This window comes from Phyllopteryx taeniolatus, chromosome 12 (assembly GCF_024500385.1).
Source record: "Phyllopteryx taeniolatus isolate TA_2022b chromosome 12, UOR_Ptae_1.2, whole genome shotgun sequence".
NCBI classification, from domain to species: domain Eukaryota; kingdom Metazoa; phylum Chordata; class Actinopteri; order Syngnathiformes; family Syngnathidae; genus Phyllopteryx; species Phyllopteryx taeniolatus.
The window spans coordinates 1501842-1525759 of NC_084513.1; the positions used below are offsets into that span (position 1 = coordinate 1501842).

Sequence of the window (23918 nt, forward strand, 5' to 3'; positions counted from 1 at the left end):
CAGATATACAGCAGTTAAATCAATCAATATGATTCAGAATGCGCCTTCTGCTTTTTGCATCCAGCGCCTTCCGGTCTTCGGCTCTATCCGGCGCTGTGATGTCACATGAGCCAAACAGCCTGTTCATTCGGCGTTGTGTGCTATCGTTCCATGCTGTGTTTCCCGTCCTTGTATATTTGTTGTCGTATGATTTAGCAATTTCACAATGGTTTATTGTGTAGTATTTGGTTCTACAAATGGTTCTGGTGGTGGAAAGAGTTTATTTGGCTTTCCAAGTGAAAACGGAATACGTGACCAGTGGATAGAGAAAGTCAATTGACAGGGGAAGAAACGTGGTCCGCTATGGGTGCCTAGAAAGCATCCGAAACTGTGCTGATCACTTGGAACCGGCGTGTTTTGAGAAAGACTTAGCAGAAAGCACTGGATACATAGGTAGAGGCTGAAACCAGCTGCAGTGCCAACTATTTTTCCTACGGCCATCGGGACCTCAACCGCCAGCAAGAGAACAAAATCTCGCAGCCGCCACGGTGCCGCGGCAAAGATTTATGGGATGCACAAACGTACCAGTCTGTATTTCCAATCTGCTCTGCCCGGTATTGTGTCGAGCCAGTGGCCTCTCTCTTTTTCTGTTGTACAGCCGCTACTTGGCTGCTCGTCGTCATCACTGCCAGGTTCCGACCTCCTGATCGGCTCAAACATGTACGGTTTGATCATGCCAAGTTCAGTTGGGTGCTCCTGTCTGTCGAAAGGCAGACTTTGATGTATGTGCACTGTCATGGAGGACACCTGCTATCACTGTGCCGTGTTCATGCTTTTTTTATCATGCTTAAAAGTTTGCTGAAATAGTTTTGCACGATGATGCTAGACAGGTGTTTAATTTTGTGACATTAAAGGCTTTTTGTATGGTCACGGGGCTCACCTGACCGCGAACATTGATGGGCACTGCTGGCCACTTCCACCCAAAAGCTTAACGCCGCTTAATGTCCCAAAACTGCGATCAATCCTCACCAAAATCTATGTGGATATCTCTATTTATGCCCACTTACACATCTGAAAATATTAGAACAATCGGCCCAATATTTTTACTTTTATGGACATTTCAGCTTTCTGCCCGACAGCTAAGATGTGTAAAATAGGAGTTAATTCTGCCACTTTATAGTATAGTACATTTCTTTATCTACACCGGCTATGTAGTGTCTAAAAATTAGACGTCGGGAATTCAGCACTGGCCGGGACCTTCCAGATCCTCCTCCCTGTAAATTTCTTTTTCTCTTCTTTTTTTTCTTAAAGTTATCATTTTGGAGGTGAGGGGGATTCTGCCCGACAGCAACAATATATAAAATATGACTATAGTACATTCCTTCTTCCACACCGGCTTTGCAGTGAATTTGCTCTCCACTTCTGCCATTGACGTCACAACATGACAAGGGGGGGAGTGTCAATTTTGGCAATGGAAAAAGGGGTGTTCCAAATGTAATAAATTATTTTCCAATTGATCCAAAATGGATTCATATCATTGGAAATGCCTGCCAGTTATATTTGCTTGAGCAAAACATATATAAATAAGGATCATTAAGACTCCATGCCCCCTTGAAATCATACACTTGAACCCCTTTTTTTCAATCGTGCTTAATGGAAGCATGTCATTTGAGTAACAATCTGTTTGTTTTTTTTTTTTTGGGGGGGGGGGGGGGGGGGGTTAGCACTTGCTCTCGTCTGGGAAAGTGAAGTCTTGCATTGAGTGTGCTCTAGCATGTAGCACTGGTGGTATTCGCTGTCTTTGTGTGAACATGCACGACATTATTTGCAGTGCACGCTACTCAGTTTCTCGTCAGACATTACAAAACCAGAAGAACTCCACACTGACAAACTTTTTAGGTCTTTGTTGTCAACAGTGTTATCCGTTGAGCCTTGACTGTGTCGCCCATAGTTTCTTCGGAAGGAACAGCAGCCATCAAAGTCCGCCGTGGTCACACAACACCCCCACCGTACAAAAAGCCATTCATTTCACAAAAGCAAATGCTTTTGTTATGCCATCTTCTCAAACTCTTTTTCAAAAGTGAGCGATGCAGTCAATGCAACAATGAGGTTACAAGACCTGTGTATAAAAGCGGAAATGACACTTGACGTGCACACGGCACAAATTGTTGCAGCGCAACGAATGCCGTGCAGCTCATCTCTCATGAGTGGTCCGTTTTAGTCACATGCTGTGATGACCTACTCAGCTGCACATATCACTTACACCGCTGCCTTCTCGATCAATTTTACAGTATAATTAAACGCATCATCTGGTCATCTAGCGCCATTTTTTTCTAGGAGGCCCTGTTCCATGGTTGCCATTCTTGTTGCTTTGTTCCTTTTTCCGGAAAGTAAAATGGCTACCTCAATTGGCCATAAAATGCAGAGGGAAACTCCACCCTGTGGTCTTCTAGCCAATACCAGCCGTAGCAACAGCCCCCGACTTGGAAGAGAACTGCAGCACATTTTCAAAACCGCGCGCGTGAGTTTCACTTGAGTATAAAGGCAAACTGCGCGTGTCATAGCCGCAGTGCCGTCAGCGTGGTCGCCGCCCGTGCAAATATAAAGAAGCCTTTATATTTATTGACGGCGAGCCGGCAGCTGCATCTACAGAAAATTGAGCGGCATGAATTGAATTAGTTCTGAAGCCTAATGTCACCGCGACGATGTGGGAACACTTTGGATTCAAGCCAGATGAACGCGGCCAACCCGCGAACACCGACAAGCTGCTATGTCAAATTTGTATGTAGTCGCAACAAAGACAGCACAACTTAAAACCTCAAAGTGACAAAATCCATTTTATACCCAGCCATCCCACCTAATTTCTTCAGCTGAGAACTAAAAAAAAAAATGGTGGGACATCTCTTGTTAACCATCGTCTTGCAATTAAGGAATTCTTTGCCCAACAATGCAAATACAAACGTGAATATGGCGCATCTATCCTCAGATTATATACAGTTAGCGTTACCATTGTAAAGAGATTGAACTATTGAACATGTTGACAAAGCAGCATTTAAAAAAATAATAATAATAAAAGGCTGCAGACTTAAAAAGTAGTACACATATTGAATCAAAACGGGTTGCTTTGATCAACTTGTTGTCATTGTTGCTACTTGGCACCTTTTCTTAATCAACTGAAAAGCTTGATTAGCAGTATATTGCCTGTTAATGCATAAATGACTGTTTATGCCGCTGTGCCAAATTTTTATATTTGTAGAAGTGCAATTTTTGGGAACAGAGCCTGAGTCTGTTTGATTTATATTTTTTTATCTAAGATATTGTTCTACATTACAATGTCAATGTTCATTATTCTTGGAATTAGAATTAAATGTGACTTGTTCTTAAAAAGGATGTACTTGAATTATGATGCTCTAATATCATTGTATCATTATATCATAAAAAACATCGATAATGTCGTTTGTCATGATAGTTTTTAAGAAAATATATCGACCCAAAAATGTTGCTATGATGCCAGGCCTAAACACATAATATACAGTGGGGCAAAAAAAGTATTTTGTCAGCCACCAATTGTGCAAATTCTCCCACTTAAAAAGATGAGAGAGGCCTGTAATTTCCATCATAGGTATACCCCACCTATGAGAACAAATAAAATCCAGAAAATCATATTGATCACACGTCTGATTTTTCAATAATTTATTAACAAATTATGGTGGAAACTAAGTATTTGATCAATAACAAAAGTTCATCTCAATGCTTTGTTTTTTACACTTTGTTGGCAATGACAGAGGTCAAACGTTTTCTGTAAGTCTTCACAAGGTTTTCACACACTGTTGCTGGTATTTTGGCCCATTCCTCCATGCAGATCTCTCGAGCAGTCAGCATGTTTTGGGGCTGTCGCTGGGCAACACAGACTTTCAACTCCCTCCAAAGATTTTCTATAGGGTTGGAATCTAGAGACTGGCTAGGCCACTCCAGGACCTTGAAATGCTTCTTACGAAGCCACTCCTTTGTTCCCCGGGCGGTGTGTTTGAGATCATTGTCATGCTGAAAGACCCAGCCACGTTTCATCTTCAATGCCCTTGCTGATGGAAGGAGGCTGACATTCAAAATCTCACAATACATGCTCCCATTCATTTTTTCCTTTACACGGATCAGTCGTCCTGGTCCCTTTGCAGAAATACTCCCCAAAGCATGATGTTTCCACCCCATCACATTCGGTATGGTGTTCTTTGGATGCAACTCGGCATTCTTTCTCCTCCAAACACAATAAGTTGAGTTTTTACCAAAAAGTTGTGTTTTGGTTTCATCTGACCATATGACATTCTCCCAATCCTCTTTTGGATCATCCAAATGCTCTCTAGCAAACTTCAGACGGGCCTGAACATGTACTGGCTTAAGTAGGGGGACACGTCTGGCACTGCAGGATTTGAGTCCCTGGCGGCGTAATGTGTTACTAATGGTAGCCTTTGTTACCTTGGTCCCAGCTCTCTGCAGGGCATTCACTAGGTCCCCCCGTGTGGTTCTGGGATTTTTGCTCACTGTTCCTGTGATCATTTTGGCCCCACGGGGTGAGATCGAGGGAGATTATCAGTGGTCTTGTTTGTCTTCCATTTTCTAATATTTGCTCCCACAGTTGATTTCTTCACACCAAGCTGCTTACCTATTACAGATTCAGTCTTCCCAGCCTGATGCAGGTCTACAATTTTGTTTATGGTGTCCTTTGACAGCTCTTTGGTCTTGGCCATAATGGAGTTTGGAGTGTGACTGTTTGAGGTTGTGGACAGGTGTCTTTTATACTGATAATGACTTCAAAGAGGTGCCATTAAAACAGGTAACGAGTGGAGGACAGAGGAGCTTCTGAAAGAAGAAGTTACAGGTCTGTGAGAGCCATAGATTTTCCTTGTTTGTCGGTGATTAAATAATTATTTTACTGAGACCAATTAATTTATTAAAGATCAGGCACTATAATTTTCTGGATTTTTTTTTTTTCTCATTTTGTCTCTCATAGGTGAGGTATACCTGTGATGAAAATTATAGGCCTCTCTCATCTTTTTAAGTGAGAGAACTTGCACAATTGGTGGCTGACTAAATACTTGTTTGCCCCACTGTACTGCGAGAGAACACGAGCAATGGATAACACAGAAATATTGTAACAAACAGTATAAAAAATAGTGTAACACCTGTAGTAAAAATATGCAATATAGCGGGACCGCAAAGCAAAAACCGTGATATTGCGGAGGATTATTGTATCTGTATTCTGTGATAAATTGCAGGGACTCAATGTTCCCGGGTTGGGACTCTTTGTTTCCATGATGTCCACTGTGACGGGACTCATATAGTCCCAAGTATAAAATGACCGATGGTCCTGACTCTGTTCTTTTTGTCTTCGTTTAAAGTTTTAGTTTGTTTTTTGAGGTTATTAACTACTCCATTAATTATGGTCCAAAAGAGCATGAAATTTATTTTCTTTTAATCATTGGGTTACATGAAATTTGTGTTGCCAGCTGGCTTGCTCCCCACGGTGCATCAACTGGGCGAATCTGTCCATGATTCCCGGGACACTTTTTCCCCCAGCCTGGGCGGGATGGGAATAGAAACCCAGTTTGAGAATCGCTCACCGTATTCCTAAACCGTACTAATTGGCAACAATGTAATCACGCATGTTATGTAGCTAAAGCAACGTGTGGACCAACATAATATTCATATGAAATTAAGCCTGCAAGATATATTAATCTGCAATATCATTCTGAGTAAGGGGGCCAGATTGTCACCAAAAGCCTCAGTAATTTGGCCTTAGTAATTTAACGACTACAACCAACACCAATTTAACTATATACTACTGAAAATGACACCACTTTAACTGTTAAACACTTTCTGTACAAAACCATGTTCCGCACCTCCACTGTTGAGGCGTCCGACCAGAGCTGTGCCTGTAAGGTGGTCGGTGACTGTCGTGGCGAACCTGTCGGTGGACACCAGCGGTCAAGGATGCCGTCAAGCTAACGAAGGAGTCCTATTGGACCTTTTTGGCCAGTGGGACTCCGGAGGCAGCTGATGGGTACCAGCTGGCCAAGTGGAATGCAGCTTTGGTGGACCGGCTCTACACCTTCAGCAGGGTCTTCGAAGGTGCATGGGAGTTCAACCAACCACTCTTCATATTTTGTGGACTTGAAGAAGGTATTTGACCGTGTTCCTCGGGAGTCCTGTGGGGGATGTTCTGAGAGTATGGGGTACCGGACCTTCTGATATGGGCTGTTTGGTTCCTGTACGACCGGTGTCAGAGTTTGATCCCCATTGCCAGCAGTAAGTCGGATTTGTTTACAGTGAGAGTTGGACTCCGCCAAGGTTGCCCTTTGGCATTGTAGCATATATTGGTTTGGATAAAAGCGTAAATAATTTTGAGAGGGGGGGTTGGAGAGTGCGGCACGGTAGAGACTGGTTGCAGCGTCTGCCTCGCAGTTCTGAGGATCGGGGTTCAATCCCCGGCCCCGCCTGTGTGGAGTTTGCATGTTCTCCCCGTTCCTGCGTGGGTCTTCTCCTGGTACTCCGGTTTCCTCCCACATCCCAAAATCATGCATGGTAGGTTAATTGACGACTCTAAATTGCCCACAGGTGTGAATGGTTGTTTGTTTGTATGTGCCCTGCGATTGGCTGGCAACCAGTTCAGGGTGTACCCTGCCTCCTGCCCGACGATAGCTGGGATAGGCTCCAGCACGCCCGGGACCCTAGTGAGGAGAAGCGGCTCAGAAAATGGATGGATGGATGGGTCGGAGAGTAAACGCCTGCATTTCCTCCGAGGTAACTCAAACTAATGTTAGAAGGTTACAATCAAAGTTATCTTTGTCTCGTGTAGGGCACCGCGTCTCTTTTTCTATTTGTAATTTTTAGGGAAACGGATGAAAAAACACTTTATCAATCTCTGTTCTCTAAAAGGGTTGCTACATTCAATAGGATAATAGTTCCCGATGGGACTCGCCCACCCTCGTGGCATGGGGGTGAGAAGGGGGCTTTGGCCCGAAGCCAAGGTCTTGGCGTAGCAGGAAAACGAGAGAGAGAAAACAAGAGAAGTCGATCTTTTGTACTTTTAGGGAGTTGCAAAAAGACCACTGCAGGAAAATAGACCACACCTCTAATATTTGATTTCACCCTAAGTTTATCTGTGGGTCAAAACCCAGTGTATGTAAAATTAAAATAATTCCCAGCTTTTGCATTGTCTCACACATAATGGTTAACATATGCAACGGTTGTTTCACATTCATGCAGGGTTTGTATTGTTTGAAAGCAGAAATTTAACACTAGAATTCAGCTTGCAGTGACTCTTGGGCACCAGCGGACGTCGTTCATGCACTACTAATGATCCCAGAGAGTCCGGTGGGAGGTCATGTTGGACTTTAAAAATGTCAAAAGGGTCACTACTAATTCCTCTGGCGGGTTCATGGGGAGGTTGGTTAACTTATAAATCCATTGAGGCCAGTGTAACTAATAAATCCATTGTTATCAATTATTCCGAACTGCCGCATCTCGTCAGGAAGCCCCCCAGATTCTCGATCATTTGGTTGTGAACACAAAAAGGTCTTTGTTATGAGAATCACCAGAATAGCCCTGAGAGAGTCTCTATTTTGTTATGGGTCCACCTGAGTCAAAACAGATGTTCGGTGTCTTGTGGAACTGATGTAATGGCTGAGGGTTCAGGAGGCAGAAATGCAAAGGTCATCAGTTCTTGGGTGCTATGAGTTGATACATCTTGTAGGGAGTATTCTTTACATCATCGATTCTGTTCATTGCTTTTATGGAAAGAGTTTCTTGGCGCAGCCGAGGTGTTGAGGGAGTCTGGTTTGGTGACCTCAGTATTACATCTCTGATTTTTGCAGATGATGTGATTCAGATGGCTTCATCAAGTCGTGATCTTCAACTCTCGCTGGAGCGGTTTGCAGCCGAGTGTGAAGCGGCTGCGATGAAAATGAAAAAAGGTGGAGTGCCCTCCTCGGGTCGAGGAAGAGATCCTGCCACGAGTGGAGGAGTTCAAGTAACTCGGGGTCTCGTTCATGAGTGAGGGAAGAATGGAGCGGGAGATCGACAGGCGGTTCGGTGGAGCGTCTACAGTAATGCGGACTATGTATCAGTCTGTCGTGGTGAAGAAGGAGCTGAGCCGAAAGGCAAAGCTCTAGAATTAGCGGGCGATCTACGTTCCTACCCTCACCTATGATCACAAGCTGTGCGTCGTGACCAAAAGAACAAGATTGCCGATACAAGCTGCTGAAAATGAGGAGGAGGCCCTCGGGACAACCCAGGACACGCTGGAGAGACTACATCCCAGGCTGGCCTGGGAACACATCTGGATTCCTCCGAAAGAGCCGGACGAAGTGGCAGGGGAGCGGGAAATCTGGCCTTCACTGCTTAAGCTGCTGCCCCCACGACCTGACCTCGGCTGGGCAGAAGAGAACTGTTGGATGGATTGAATTTCAATGTTTCATGGCAACATTTTGTTTAATGAAACATTAATCCTGCAACAGTAACACAAATTACCGGTAGTCTGTTCAGATCAGTTTGGAAAGACCAAACTGACAGCAGAATTGAGATTTATATAAATTTTAGCATTTGACAACAAATGCATTATTCTGCTAATGGAGAAATTTGTCATGGGCAGCACAGGACTAACTTCTTGCAACATGGCTAATCATTCCATATACCCAACCTGTTCTGGGTAATCAAATTAAAACTGATATACTTAATAGTGTTTTGTCTCAACGTGTTTATTAGTGGGTCTTTTGCTTAACCAATGTTAGTTTATAATGTGCAGTACGTCTCTGATTCTTGATGGGACTCTTCGTTTCTTTGTGCTCTTGTTTTTGTTTTGTTTTTTTCTTTTTGTGTGCCCGGATTCACTTTATATTGCCGTGTAAGTCTATTTCCGACAAGCCTGCTACTAGGGGACCTAATTTGGGGCTGCTTTACGACTTCAGGATTCATGAAACAATGTACACTCAACAAAAATATAAACGCAACACTTTTGTTTTTGCTCCCATTTTTTGTGAGCTGGACTCAAAGATCTAAAACTTTTTCTACATACACAAAAGGCCATTTCCCTCAAATATTGTTCACAAATATGTCTAAATCTGTGTTAGTGAGCATTCCACCTTTGTCGAGATAATGCATCCCACCTCACAGGTGTGGCATATCAAGATGCTGATTAGACAGCATGATTATTGCACAGGTGTGCCTTAGGCTGGCTATAATAAAAGGCCACTCTGAAATGTGCAGTTCTGCGTTATTGTGGGGGTCTAGGGGGTCAGAAAACCAGTCAGTATCGGGTGTGACCACCATTTGCCTCACGCAGTGAAACACATCTCCTTCGCATCGAGTTGATCAGGTTGTTGATTGTGGCCTGTGGAATGTTGGTCCACTCCTCTTCAATGGCTGTGCAAAGTTGCTGGATATTGGCAGGAACTTGAACACGCTGTCGTATACACCGATCCAGAGCATCCCAGACATGCTCAATGGGTGACATGTCTGGGGCGTATGCTGTGATGTTTTCAGCTTCCAGGAATTGTGTATGGATCCTTGCAACATGGGGCCATGCATTATCATGCTGCAACATGAGGTGATGGTCGTGGATGAATGGCACAACAATGGGCCTCAGGATCTTGTCACGGTATCTCTGTGCATTCAAAAGGCCATCCACACTGTAAACTGCACGTGTGTTTGTTGCCCAAAACATACGCCTGCCCATACCATAACCCCACCGACGCCATGGGCCACTCGATCCACAACGTTGACATCAGCAAACCGCTCACCCACACGACACCACATACGCTTTCTGCCATCTGCCCTGAACAGTGAAAAACGGGATTCATCCGCGAAGAGAACACCTCTCCAACGTGCCAGACGCCATCGAATGTGAGCATTCGCCCACTCGAGTCTGTTACGACGACGATGTAGATATGTAACGATTTACTTTCTCATCCTGTTTGCAATTAGTTCTTTGCCTTTTGTCTTCTTTTCTCTCTCCCCTCTAGAAACTTTGTTCTGATCGACTGATTCTCAATAAGCATCAATTATAATACTAAGAAACCATAGCGGCAGCTTAAAAACTCCACTGTGACACAGTAAAACTGTTCCGGCATAAAAGGGATACAGATCCTCAATTCTGCTTAACCCTTTAAAAAAAAATTTTGTTAAAAAATTAATTAATTAAAAAAAGAAAGAAACCCCAAGCAGCATGAAATGTGATTGAATCATAAGCTGTTGATTTGCCAAGACGAAAGTTTAAACAGTCATTCTATATGCTTGACCTATGAGTAAAGAGTACAAAGTTGGGAATATTTTATATTATGTAATTTTGAACACATTTTATGGGTCAAAATTGTAGACTAGATTCAAGCTAATGGGTGTGGCCTTGTCTGGTTCTCGGTCCTCTTCTTACACGCCCACTGGGTATTTAACCGGTGGCTCCCTCCTCTGTCACTCTCTCTTGGTTCTTCACTCTTGCCTTGCTTCCTGGCTCTTGCTATCAGTTTCGGCCACCCCTTCCCTTTCTTTGCTCGGGCACACGGCTCGGTAACCGTGGGCCTTGGGGTTGGAGATCTGGCTCCCTAGCCTCCATGGCTCGCTAAGCCTCCAGAACAGTTGTTGCTGAGCTACCAGATATGCTCCCAGCCAAACGTGAGATCTCTGAACTTGCTAGCGGATCCCGGAAACAGGCGGGAGAGAGACGGTCATATTCTCCCAACGAGGCGTGACGAACAACAGTTTTTCTTCTTCCGCCTCTTTTGTTTTTGTTTTATTTTTCAGCATCCTTTTTCTCATTCGACCAAATCTGTCTCTGTGCTTCCCGAGACGACTGAGACAGACAACCCCACCGACCAGCTGATCTACGTTCGTGAGTAGACATTGCAATTGTCACCAGGATGTACAATATTAGTGCCTTATTAATTTTGGTGAAATTACGAGTTTCACACAAAATCCCAACTTTGCTCTGACTCAGCACATTAAACACTCACATTCACATTTTTAGCCCAGCAACATACGATGTTCTATTTCCCTTTTCACACTCATATTTTCTTTCTTTCTCCATTATTCATGTTTCCTTGTTATAGTTAGACCCTTCTTTGTTTTTCCCTATAGATCCCTCGTAGAGTTTATTAAATACTCAATAAAATTCCACTCTTGGTTGTGTTTTGTGTGTGTTTTGAGTGTAAGTAAGCCTCTGTCATCTAGAACTCGTGTTTCATTTAGATTATGAGATTGATAAAAGGTTTGTCGTCGCCTTCTCCTAAATTTTATACATAAAAAGTGAGGTGGTGCCCCTTTACGAGACAAATTTGTTAGATTTTAACATTAAAGCGTAAATCTGACTAACCTGGAAGTGAACGCAGGCATTTACCTTCCTTTGTATCTTTTTCCAAATTAATTAAATTTTTATTTTAACCAATGTACGCTACAGGAGAAATGGTCACTAACAGAGATTTAGACAGATTTGTGAACAATATTTGAGGGAAATGACTTTTTGTGTATTTTGAAAAAGTTTTAGGTCTTGGAGTCCAGCTCACGAAAAATGGGAGCAAAAACAAAAGTGTTGCGTTTATATTTTTGTTCAGTGTATTTTTCTATCTACCAGAAATTCCTGATGGTGAGCTCAAGCGCTGTTGGGTTATGCAGCGGGACAAAGACCCAAAACATTCCAGCAAATCCACCTTTGTGGTTGTATTTGTGAGATCTGAGACATTTAGTGTGATAAATGGGGAAATGGGCAAATACTTTTTCTTTGCATTGTATACATTTTGTGCTGAGTTGCTAACCATGCTGGCTTTTGACCTCCTTTAAAAAAAAAAGACACCCTGCATGGTGGTTCAGGCAACCTCTATTGGTGATTCGCAACCATGGTGCCTTGGCCCCCTCCTGTGCCATAAGAAATCATCAAGGGTTCTGTGGGAAATTATCCAATTTCACTTCAGTTGCCTACAAATTTTTTCTTAATTGCAAATACATCCTGTTGCCATTCCTACAACAGAATAAATCATGACTTCCTGTGAGTATCTCAGATTTGTGTTCAATGAAACAGGCCCAGATTTCTGACTGGGTAAGTGAATGGACTCAGTGCGCGCAGAATTAAGTAATTGTAACGTGGTGTGTTAACTTCTGGTCGGCATGTAAATATACAGTGACATCATGGGAAACGTATTATAACTCAAAACTGAGTTGCTGGTCAACATAGCAGCACTACACAGTGTTGACTGGAGGAGCTTTTTCCTCGTCTTTGACAAGTAAAAACTTTGAATTTTAAAGTACTTGCACCAAACTATTGAATACACGGTTTCCACAACTCCAGGTTATCACACATCTAATGATAGAGGTTATTTTACAGTCAGATGGTGTCCCAGTATTTTGCATCATATTCAGTGGAAAGTGTATGCCATGTGAATGTTGGACCAGAAATGCTTAATGTATTGCCATGCATATGGTCCATTTGTGAGTAAATTGAAACAAGATCATCATTATTCCAGTATTCAGACTTTTTGTGACATTTTTGTTCGTGCTGTGTGGTTGTCCTAATGTAAAATGGGTGCCTTGTGTTGTGAAACACTGAACTAGACTGGGGTGTGTTGACGTGGGAGCAGAGACTCAGTTGAACAGAGGTCGTTATGACACGCTTTCAGTCACTAAATCTGACTAAATGTATGTTGAAGGTCAGAATATTTGCTTGGTTTGCTTGCTCTAAAACAGTATGGCGTATTAGACCAATGCTGACAAAGTGGCATAAATTGTGAAAATGCAGTTGTAATATTTTGAGAGGAAAGTCAAAATATTTACAAAAATGGTGTTGTCAAAAAACACTTTCCATGTTCGTAATAATTTTATCAGACATGTTGCAATGATACAAGAATATTTTCAGGAAATAAAGTTGTAATGTTACAAGAAAAGTCTTCATGCAAGAAAAAAGTTGCGTATCAAAATCTTATGGGAGTACATTCATAAAATGTCTTCATTTTTGTAAAAATGTCTTGTTTTCTGAGAAAATTCCAACTTTGAAATCGCAATTAAAACTGTCGTAATTCTGTAACTTTATTTTCTGAGTACGGTATCATATTTTTTTGTTGTCCTAATGCAGAGGATCCTCGATTTATGACGTTTCTTTTCTTAGGTGGTGACAATACCTGAATTTTTAGGTATAAGTCTAAATCACTAATCTATGCTAACACAGTTGTGAAGTCATAATTCTAGTAAATAAATGTATGTAAAACACTTTTAGTCCATAAATATTAAACAATCAAATGAAAAACAGTAAATGCGGCAGTGACTGAGCATGCCTCATAAGGACATATTTTTACATCGCATGCTTTTTGAAACTTTAAAATGTCGTGTGTCGTTGATGTCTGAAAACCGAGTAACCCCTGCACCCTTTCGACAACGTGAGTGACCAGAGACCAGAGAGCTCCCTCATGTAGCCCAGACGTGTTCTGCAGTTGAACTGTAAAACCTATCTTTCAGAAATTATGTTTGCATGCAGGAATGTTGACCATCACAGACTTCATCAACATTCTCCATCGTTATTACAAGTCTCCTCTGGTGAGTCAACACGTTTCTTTTTATATCAACTAAATGCACAGGGTGTTTACATTTGGCATGTCTTTGGTTGTGTTGCCGTCTATGTTCTTCTACAAACCAGTGAGCCAATGAACAAGCCAGTTGATGGATTTCTGTTGATTACAGGTTCAGATATATGAGTTGGAGGAGCACAAGATAGAGACGTGGCGAGGCATGTATATATAACATAAGAGTGTAATAATGGCGTGCCAAAAGCAGTGCTTGTCGTCAAATTTCATTTTCACTTAAGCTGTGAATTTGCTTCCCTTTGGCAGAGATCTATCTGCAGTACTCCACCAACAGGCTCATCAGCATCACTCCCGAGGCCAGGTCAACACCCCCCCGCCCCCCCATTTTTTTTAAATGGTAAAAGTTGTTGGACATTTGTTTAAAGACCATATTATCCTCCCTCTAGTCTGTTTGATGCCATCTACTCACTGTTAAAGAACAAGATACACCGACTTCCTGTCATCGACCCGGCATCAGGGAACGTCCTCCATATCCTGACACACAAGCGCATCCTCAAGTTCCTCCACATATTTGTAAGAAAAACAATTACAGTGGAACTTCGATTTAATGGACTAATAGGTGCAGGGTGACATCCGTTGCAGCCGATTTTCCGTTATAGTGCAGCACTTTTTACTTTATTTTTTTGGGCCATGCACCTGTATGACTGTACAGTAAAACAATATTGTTTTGTACTTTTTTCGTGGCCTAAAACGCCCACTATAGTTATAGTTATAGTAGTAGTAAGTTTTACATTTTATCCAGACTTACCACACTGGTGTGCTTGGTCAGTGGTGACAATCAGTTGTTGTAGTAAGCGAGTCAAGTCGGGTGGCTTTCATGACCCGCGAGGAATTAGGGTGCTTCCTATTCCATAGATCAGGGGTGTGAAATTCATTTTTGTCGCAGGCCACATTGTAGTTATGGCTTCCCTCGGAGGGCCGTTATGACTGTGACCCCATCCATCCATCCATCCATCCATTTTCAACACCACTTATCCTGGTTAGGGTCGCGGGGCGCTGGAGCCTATCCCACCTGACTTTGGGTGTAAGGCGGACTATACCCTGAACCGGTCGCCAGTCAGTCGCAGGGCACATATGGACACGGACAACCATTCGCACTCACATTCACACCGTCACTGAGTGGGAACTGGACCCACGCTGCCTGCACCAAAGTCAAGCGAGTGTACCACTACACCATCAGTGATGTCTGTGAACCTTACATAATGACATATACACAGCAAATTGATGGATAACTATTTTTAAAATCAGAAGCCAATAAAAAATGTTCAACTATTATTACATTTATTTCAAAATGGTTATTGGTAACATAAAATGCTTGCAATATCTCAACAATATACAAGTAAAGACACCAATTTTGGTATTTTCACAAGAAACATGAAGTCGGCACACATGATTTGCTTTCGCGGGCCACATAAAATGATGTTGCGGGCCGGATCTGGCCCCCGGGCCACCAATTTGACACCTTCACAATAGACGAACAGCTTGACAAAAAAAACTGTTACTGTACCAAAAATAGCATGTTCCAGATTCCAGAGACTTGTGTCGTATTCTTCTTAAACACCGCCGTCATGTGCATTCCTTCTGCTCAGAGCTCTATGCGACAATAGATAGAACTCCTGTCCCTGACTGCAGTTGAGCACTAATTTGAGAAGCTTTACACATATCGGCTTCAGGTTGTAGAGCATCATAATCTTCGAACAACCTGAAGTCGGTACGGGTAAATCATTATCACTTACTCAAGCATCCGCTAATTAAGCTCTTGTTGACACTAAATTCCACTTCAGCCCTGCGGATAGACTTTCCCTGGCTTTGCGCGAATGCCTGCTCTCGAGTTCTGTTTTTTCATCAGTATATACCAGTGGTAGTAGCAGGCCTTCCACTGCATGGTTTGTCAAGAACAGATCCTATTTTGAGAATCTTACCATGGATAGTGTAAATTGTACTACTATTTGGAGCAGTGTGACAAACCAGCGCTGAACTGCAGTCTGGGACAGAAAAGCTTCTTGCCAGGCGGCAATTTTGCAACGCTGTTCCAATGTCTATTGGCGTTCCATGGGCAAGGAAATTGATATGCTTAGAAAAACTTCAAAGCCTAAGTTGCGAAGCTATGATGGCCTCACATCTTTCCAAATGATACCAGAAATGAAATAAAAAAAATAAATTAAAAAAAGTGTGTTGTGATCTGTGGGACACCCTGTATGTTCAAGTGACGGTATGGGCACACAATAAAGTCTTTGTCTTTTTTTATTTGATATGTCTCCTTCACCAGGGTTCTATGATTCCAAAGCCGTGGTTCCTGCAGAAACAGATCAGTCAGCTGGCTATCGGTACCTTTAAGCAGATCGCAACAGTGCAGGAATCTGCGTCGGTCTATGACGCTTTAAGCATCTTTGTGGAGCGACGAGTGTCTGCTCTGCCTGTCGTCAATGAGCAAGGTAGTTCACCAATCCGCATTAGCCTCTTTTACACAGAGATCCTGCTAAATCGCAGCATCAGGGTCATAGCATAAGATCTGATATTCATCAGCCTGCCCCTTTTACACACAACCCAGCGAAGCAGGATATTGCAGCAACTGTGTGAGCTATCACACGGCTACACATCAGATAACCCGTGACAATTTTTTATAATCACAAACAGGGCTGGAGAAGTGAGTTTTTATTGTGTAACTTCTACGGAATACCCTCACACACAGGTGCATGTGTCTGATATGTCCTCCTAAGCCGGAAAGTTGCAGACACCCCACATTCCATGTCAGTGACGTTTATACAGAACAGTGACCTGAAAAAGACACAACAATTCTGGTTTTAACAGGCTGTGGAAAAGGGGCTACAGCAAAACTGGCATTTTCTTAAGATGTAAATAAAATTGGGTTTTCTTCTAAACATCAATGTCGTGTTTCTTGTGTCTCATGTCCTCATCGAGCAGGTACAATGTGAAGTTCTGCTATAAATGTTCAAAGTTTGGGTTAGCGAATTAGCATAACCAGTTGACTCAACTTCAGGCCAAAATGTTATTTCCTTCTATTTTGAGAAATTACAAATATTTTTAACTGTAATTCAACAGCTTCTCTACTCGGTAGAGCTGCTTCACTCCGTTTTTGAATTCATGGTGAAAAAAATCTAAAGAATGTCTGGTGCAATACAATATGGTCATGTATGACCGTGCATTTCCAGTGTTAATGTTTTTTTTTCTCTACTTCTTTCTCAGGTAAAGTGGTGGCGCTATACTCCAGATTTGATGTCATTGTAAGTTTCACAAGTTCATACTGTTCGGCAAGTTCTTTAATGTTACTGCAACTTCATGTATTTGGATTTGAGGCCTCAAAACAAGCAATTGCGCATCTTATCACATACAGACGTACATGAAAAGGTTCAACTTGCTTAACCCTCCAAATATAACTCTGCTTTGGTCTGTATGAAAGAATCTCGCAGCCCAGAAGAACTACAACAACTTGGACATGAGCATGACAGAGGCTCTTGCCTCCAGAGCCTGCTGCATGGAAGGAGTACTCAAATGTTATCCTCATGAAACCTTAGAGACCATCATTGACCGGATTGCTAAAGCTGAGGTAAGAGGATTCTTTTTCCCCGTATTCTTTCGACTACACAACGACTGCTCATTTAGGCAGCAAACTAGTCGAGCCTGAATTAACTTCCTCCGTCTGCTGGTGGCTGCTAAGTCATGTAAATTCATTGTTTGTGAGTGTCCATGCTTTCAAAAGAGGTCTCCATTCATCCATTTTCTATTCTGCTTATATGGTTTCTGGTGAGCTGGAGCCTATCCCAGCTGACTTTGGGGCTTTTACAAGCATCATTTTATAATGTGCAAAAAGTACATTTTATAATTTTGTATTCAAAATGAAATTCATCACAATGCTTTTGGTGAATGTAACTCATTGTGCAACTGGTTGGGCCTGAATTACTTTTGTCCTCTGCTGACTCCTGACAAGTAGTGATGATATTCTTCATACCTGCATTGTTATTAGACAGCAACAACACAAATTGTCCCTTTAGGCAGCAAACTAGTTGGATCTGGATTATTTTCCCCCATCTGTAGGCTGCTGCCAGGTAGTGGTGATATTCTTTTAACTAGCCCATTTTGAACCCAGTGGTGATTAACGAGTGCGGCTGATGGTGGTCCTGGAATCCAATCGAACACGCCTCTTTCCTTGCTATCGATTGTCGGGTTGAGTCGGAGACCAGGGCCACCAATCAGTGAGGAGCAGCTAGAGATTCTCAGCAAGGCACCAGCACACACAGATTAACATACAAACACAAGGGCAATACAGTTTGATGGCCAGAAAATACTATAACCGTAACAGATGTGATAGATACTGTAGATCCTCATGCCTAACAAGCCAGCAGTTGAAACCAGAACTTTACAAACTTATTATAAAAGTCATATGCTTTTTTTCTCACTATCTGACATGAAATCAGACTAAATCCAGTTTTAGATCAATCAGGATTACCCAAGGATGAACCATACTTGTGCAAATCCACAATTCTCTTCCTGATATCTTGACTGATTTCTTCTCACTTTCTTTCACTTTAAATCAGAAGCTTTGAAAGAAATGATATCATTTAGGTTTTCCAAAATTGTTTAAAGGCCTAGTAATTTTACTGTAGGTAAACTTCTGACTTTGAAGAAAGTAATGAAAAGTTGCCCTAAAAAATCCTTTCATTATTCTGGTATTTAGCAAAATGTAAATAATTTTGGTCGTCCTAATTGACCTAAAACAGGAAACGTTTAGGTCTGATTTCATGTCATACACTGAGAAAAAAAAAAGTGTGTGTCTTTCTATATAGCGTATATAAACATCTGATTTCAACTATAGCCGAGATATACAATATTGGCAAATAAAGCTGTTCCTATGAAGCAGTAATGTCCCGTTGACTTGTGTTGTGGCTTTGCTAGGTGCATCGCTTGGTGTTGGTTGACGCCAAGGATGTGGTGAGAGGGATCGTCTCACTGTCGGACCTCCTCCAGGCCCTGGTCCTTAGCCCAGCAGGTATTGACGCACTGTGCACCTAACGCCACCACCGCCATACGTGCGCCTTGCTTTCTCTCTCAGTCCCACTCCGGATGTGTGGCTGGCCCACTCCTCATCCACAAAGGCCACAATTGGTTTCTGGTGGTCCATGCGCCATCTTCTCCAGTAGTGGCTTATGTGCGGACCACTTTTTCCATCCCCAAACTTTAGCATCCCCAAAGTCAAGAAAACATATTTCTCTACAAAAACATCTAAAGCAGTGACTCCAGGTTGCTTCAACCTTCATCCAGCCTGCTACTCTACCTTGATGCTACTACACCCTGAACTGCCTGTTTACAACACCTGCACTGTGTGCACCTTTTGACTTAATCCCAAAAAAATAAAGCGCCTCCACCTTCTGTAATGGTGAAGCCAAGCCAGTGTTCACATCTGCAGCTCTTGCAAACACCTTCATGACTCCAGCAGAAAATGTTAGCAGTTCCTCGGCCTCTCACCTTGCAGGTAGGAAGCCCCGAGCAAACCCGTCATAAGCGTGTATAGTATCTGTCCATTAAGACTATTTCTTCCTGTCGTGACGTATCAGTACAGTGGTACCTGGACTTATGAGTGCCACAACCCCAATGTATGAGTTACAGACTGTCGCTTAAGCTTGGTCACAGAACAAATTCAACTTGTAAGTCAAGGTACAACTGTAGTTTATACACTGGTCGTCAGTGTACAGTGGAGCCTCCAAGACCTTTTCTGGAAAAACGCATCTTAAAAGACAAGCAAAATTTCAGGAATTCAAACAATCATGATGCGTTACTACAGCAAATCTCCTGACTAATTCTTCTATGATAAAATCAGATTCACTTAGTTTTGTTGGATTCACAGAGAAGGGTTAGCTTTTGACAAGCAGCACTTAATGGAGTGTTCGGGGAGGTTCTGGACTTGCTGACAATCCAGGGGATTTGTCTTTCTTGATGTGTCCATGTGCCTCATAAAACACAGTACAGTGTAAGAGCTGCTGTCTCCATGAATTAAAATGCTTTCATTGTAAGGGTGCTCACTTTTTTCCACCTTCTGGGCTCTGCTTCTGCAAGTAAAGAGCACGCTTGGACGTCAAGCAGATTGTTTTTAGTAAATAAACAAACAAAAAAAGTATTGTAAATGCACGAGTTATACCTTGTTTTTGCAGAAGGATTTCTCATCAATTTTCTCCTTTTTATCTTTTAGATTTTATGAGTGATCATGTTTTCAAGTGGCAGGAAAATGAGATGACTGAGAAGAGTGCTTCTGAACATGTGACCAACCAAACCCAAGTTAAATTCACCATGGGAAAATGAGAATCAATGTGAAGGAAAACAAGACTGTTGGACTTCAATCAACTTTTTAATTTAGAAATGTTATTTTATTAAATGCATCACGTCAGTGGAGCTTGACAGAAAAGTGATCATCTCTATTCAGACTGAATTATATGGTGTGAAACAAATAACTCTTGTAAAATGGTCCATGTGATGTGTGTGTTTGTACATTTGGCCTTTAGATTTATTCATTTTATTTTTTTCATTTTTAAAGGCACCTACACTAATTTTACCATGCAAAAAAAAAAATAAAAAATAATAAATAAAAATAAAAAAATATCTTAAATACTGTAAAAACCCTTTTTCCATAGTTCATAGCCATGTAAAAAACACTCCCCCTGACACGATCATGTTCACTAACAATACATTAATATATAACTTAATCATCAGAATCATCTTGCGAAGTGTTGCACATCTTATATCTTACAGTATATCTCCATTTGTTCTTAATTTAAAGTCTTGTATTGATGTGTCAAAACCTTACAACTGAATGTTGGCTTTTGTTGACTCTTTGTTGTGCAAGTATCATCAGCATATGCCTTGCTATATTGCTCTCACCACCTGCAATGTCTTGATTTTATTTTTTTAGATATATAATTAGGAATTGGTGGTATTTATTTAAAAAAAATATATATATTTTTTTTAATCAAGCTGTCTAGTGGTCTTTCAGGGCCCTTCACCGAAAGGGTGTTCAGCCGCTAAGGTTAAATTCTATCTGTTCATGCATATAATAAATAAAAAGGTCTAATCTTGTGTTAAACATAAATAAAAACAGAATACAATGATTTGCAAATCATGTTCAACCTATATTTAATTGACTACACTACAAAGATAAGATATTTAATGTTCGAACTGATAAACTTGATTGTTTTTAGAAAATTATCATTAACTTAGAATTCTATGGCTGCAACACGTTCCAAAAAAGCTGGGACAGCGTCATTTTTACCACTGAGTTACATCACCTTTTCTTTTAACAACATTCAATAAACGTTTGGCAACTGAGGAAGCTTTGTAGGTGGAATTCTTTCCCATTCTTGCTTGATGTACAGCTTCAGCTGTTCAACAGTCCGGGGTCTCTGTTGTCGTATTTTATGCTTCATAATGCGCCACACATTTTCAATGGGAGACAGGTGCAGGGAGGCCAGTCTAGTACCCGCACTCTTTTACTACAAAGCCACACTGTTGTAACACATGCAGAATGTGGTTTGGCATTGTCTTGCTGAAATAAGCAGGGGTGTCCATTAAAAAGACGTTGCTTGGATGGCAGCACATGTTTCTCCAAAACCTGTATGTACCTTTCAGCATTAATGGTACCTTCACAGATGTGTAAGTTACCCATGACATTGGCACTAACACAGCCCCATACCATCACAGATGCTGGCTTTTGAAGTTTGCATCCATAACAGTCTGGATGGTTCTTTTCCTCTTTAGCCCGCAGGACACGACGTCCACAATTTCCAAAAACAATTTGAAATGTGGACTCGTCGGACCACAGAACACTTTTCCACTTTGCGTCAGTCCATCTTAGATGAGGTCGGGCCCATAGAAGCCGGCAGCGTTTCTGAGTGTTGTTGATAAATGGCTTTTGCTTTGCATAGTAGAGTTTCAAGTTGCACTTATGGATGTAGCGCCGAACTGTATTTACTGACATTGGTTTTTTTAAGTGTTCCTGAGCCCATGTGATGATATCCTTTACACATTGATGTCGGTTTTTGATGGAGTGCCGCCTGAGGGATCGAAGATCACGGGCATTCGATGTTGGTTTTCGGCCTTGCCGCTTACATGCAGTGATTTCTCCAGATTCTCTGAACCTTTTGATGATATTATGGACCGTAGATGATGAAATCCCTAAATTCCTTGCAATTGTAGGTTGAGGAACATTGTCCTTAAACTGGTCGACTATTTTCTCACGCACTTGTTCACAAAGAGGTGAACCTCACGCCATCTTTGCTTGTGAATGATTGAGCAATTCAGGGAAGCTCCTTTTATACCCAATCATGGCACCCACCTGTAGCCTGTGGGATGTTCCTCAACTTTCTCAGTCTTTTTTGCCACCTGTCCCAACTTTTTTGGAATGTGTTGCAGCCATAAAATTCTAAGTTAATGATTATTTGCTAAAAACAATCAAGTTTATCACTTTGAACATTAAATATCTTGTCTTGGTAGTGTATTCAATTAAATATCAGAATCAGAATCATCTTTATTTGCCAAGTATGTCCAAAACACACAAGGAATTTGTCTCCGGTAGTTGGAGGTTGAACATGATTTGCAAATCATTGTATTCTGTTTTTATTGATGTTTAACACGTCCCAACTTCATTGGAATTGGGGTTGCATTTGCGTTATTATCACAGATGGTCTGTATGAGCGTGAGCTGGGCTGACTTTGTTTACAATAGGAGGGTTTGTTAACTTGACAGTTTCTTATATCCTGGTCACATGGTTACACCCACATGTAATTTTCTGCATTGGTATTTGAGAAGAATGTTATTTTTTTAAGGCCTGAAAAGGACAACACAGTGTCATTTAGTGTCATATAATCACTTCATGATCGCAACTACTATTCTATTACCAATTGTACTGTAATACACGTGATACTTTTACATCTATAGCTTACTACTATTGACGTTACGAACAGCTATATTGTACAAAAAAAGTTGTAGAGTAAACATTTCAATTTAGTTACTGTCTCTGTCTCTTAATTAAGGAGTTATGGGAATGCATTGGCTTTGGACAAACATAAGAGGCAATCAGTCACTCAGCCAGACTGGCGTTTGTTCTTGAATGTCTCGTTATGATGTAACTTTGACATTGTGTGAGCCACATGATCCAGGCACCATCCAGCTGCTGATGCTGACTGCAAACACCCAAAGCCATGGATCCTGCACTCAGGTAAGAGTCTGACTAATTAACACAGAATGGTCATTTTAATGTGTTTATGGATTCACATTTATAAACTTGGTGATACACTTGGCTAACACAGAATGGTCATTTTAATGTGTTTATGGATTCACATTTATAAACTTGGTGATACACTTGGCATTATAGCCTGCTGTAGATTGTGATACATTGTGTGTTATGCATGTGACTCATCCTGGTATAGAAAAGGAGGGCAGGTCCATGAGTTAAAATCACAATCTAACACAACACGAAATGTTTTGTTTAGTATGAGGAGGAGGTTTGACCAGCACTAAGTATAAATATAAAAGGGCAGTATGAAGGTAATTGATTTGGAGGACAATGTGTTTTGAAGTGGAGGAAAGTCCATTTCTAATTATTGACGACATTAAGAAAGGAGTCATCGGCATCATTTCCCACTACAACTAGTTGGATTTGTTTATTTTTTGTATTATTCACTGGTGACCAAAGGAAATGAATCAAGTAAAAGTTCTTTAGCTTGATATACAACAAGATGGACACTACAGAGAGTCCTGCAACACAACGGCGGTGAGCAGCTTGTCTTTGGTGCACAGTTGTTTGAACAATTTGTATTAATACTACTAGAATGAAACCCACAGAGCACAGACCCCCACCAAGGCCTTAAAATCCCGATTTAGATTAAAGTAGAAAAAAAGTTGAATTTTTGTCAGTGAAATGCCTGCATTATTCAGTGAAAGTGTGTAGGCAAATATGTTATCCCTTTTTCTTGCCAATGACCCACTCCTCCATTAAGTTTAATGGAATTTTTTTTCTTCTAATCTTGTCATCTTAAAAATAGGAGAAACTAATAAATAAAAGCTCCTTGGTTAACAGCTTTTTGGGGGGACTTAAAATAGAGACTGGTGACAGTTATTTTCTGCAAATCCAACTTGCCCCTTCAGGTGGGAATTGAATATTTAGTCTTCCATGATGACTCCATTCTTGAAAACTTGCTGCTTTGAGGTGGCAATTACCTGCCATTAATTAAATCTAAGAGGTATCAAAAATGTTGTCTTTAAAATGAATGCTCACTTTTAATTGACACTGTCAGGGAGGACTTGATTTAAACGTCTTTA

The 23918-nt window shown here is 41.4% G+C and overlaps 2 protein-coding genes across 3 annotated transcripts in view; both read left to right on the forward strand.

Annotated features, from left to right (window-relative positions):
* prkag3b (protein kinase, AMP-activated, gamma 3b non-catalytic subunit) overlaps positions 1–22604 on the forward strand; it is a 31441-nt gene extending 8837 nt beyond the window's left edge. Inside the window, exons 5-13 of one of the 2 annotated variants that reach the window (XR_009791226.1) lie at positions 13487–13545; positions 13690–13735; positions 13839–13893; positions 13979–14105; positions 15862–16027; positions 16800–16837; positions 17014–17160; positions 18507–19083; positions 19798–22604. Coding sequence is in view for 1 of the 2 variants with exons in the window: in XM_061793274.1 (XP_061649258.1) it covers positions 13487–13545; positions 13690–13735; positions 13839–13893; positions 13979–14105; positions 15862–16027; positions 16800–16837; positions 17014–17160; positions 18507–18600; positions 19798–19907 (842 nt within the window). In the remaining variant the exon portion in view is untranslated. The remainder of the gene's footprint in view (positions 1–13486; positions 13546–13689; positions 13736–13838; positions 13894–13978; positions 14106–15861; positions 16028–16799; positions 16838–17013; positions 17161–18506; positions 19084–19797) is intronic. The other variant, XM_061793274.1, reaches the window with a different exon arrangement.
* A 578-nt stretch (positions 22605–23182) lies between these two features.
* The window catches only part of fer1l6 (fer-1 like family member 6), a 45648-nt gene continuing 44912 nt past the window's right edge, over positions 23183–23918 (forward strand). Inside the window, exon 1 of the mRNA XM_061793275.1 lies at positions 23183–23370. Within this exon, the coding sequence (XP_061649259.1) occupies positions 23336–23370 (35 nt within the window). The 5' untranslated portion in view covers positions 23183–23335. The remainder of the gene's footprint in view (positions 23371–23918) is intronic.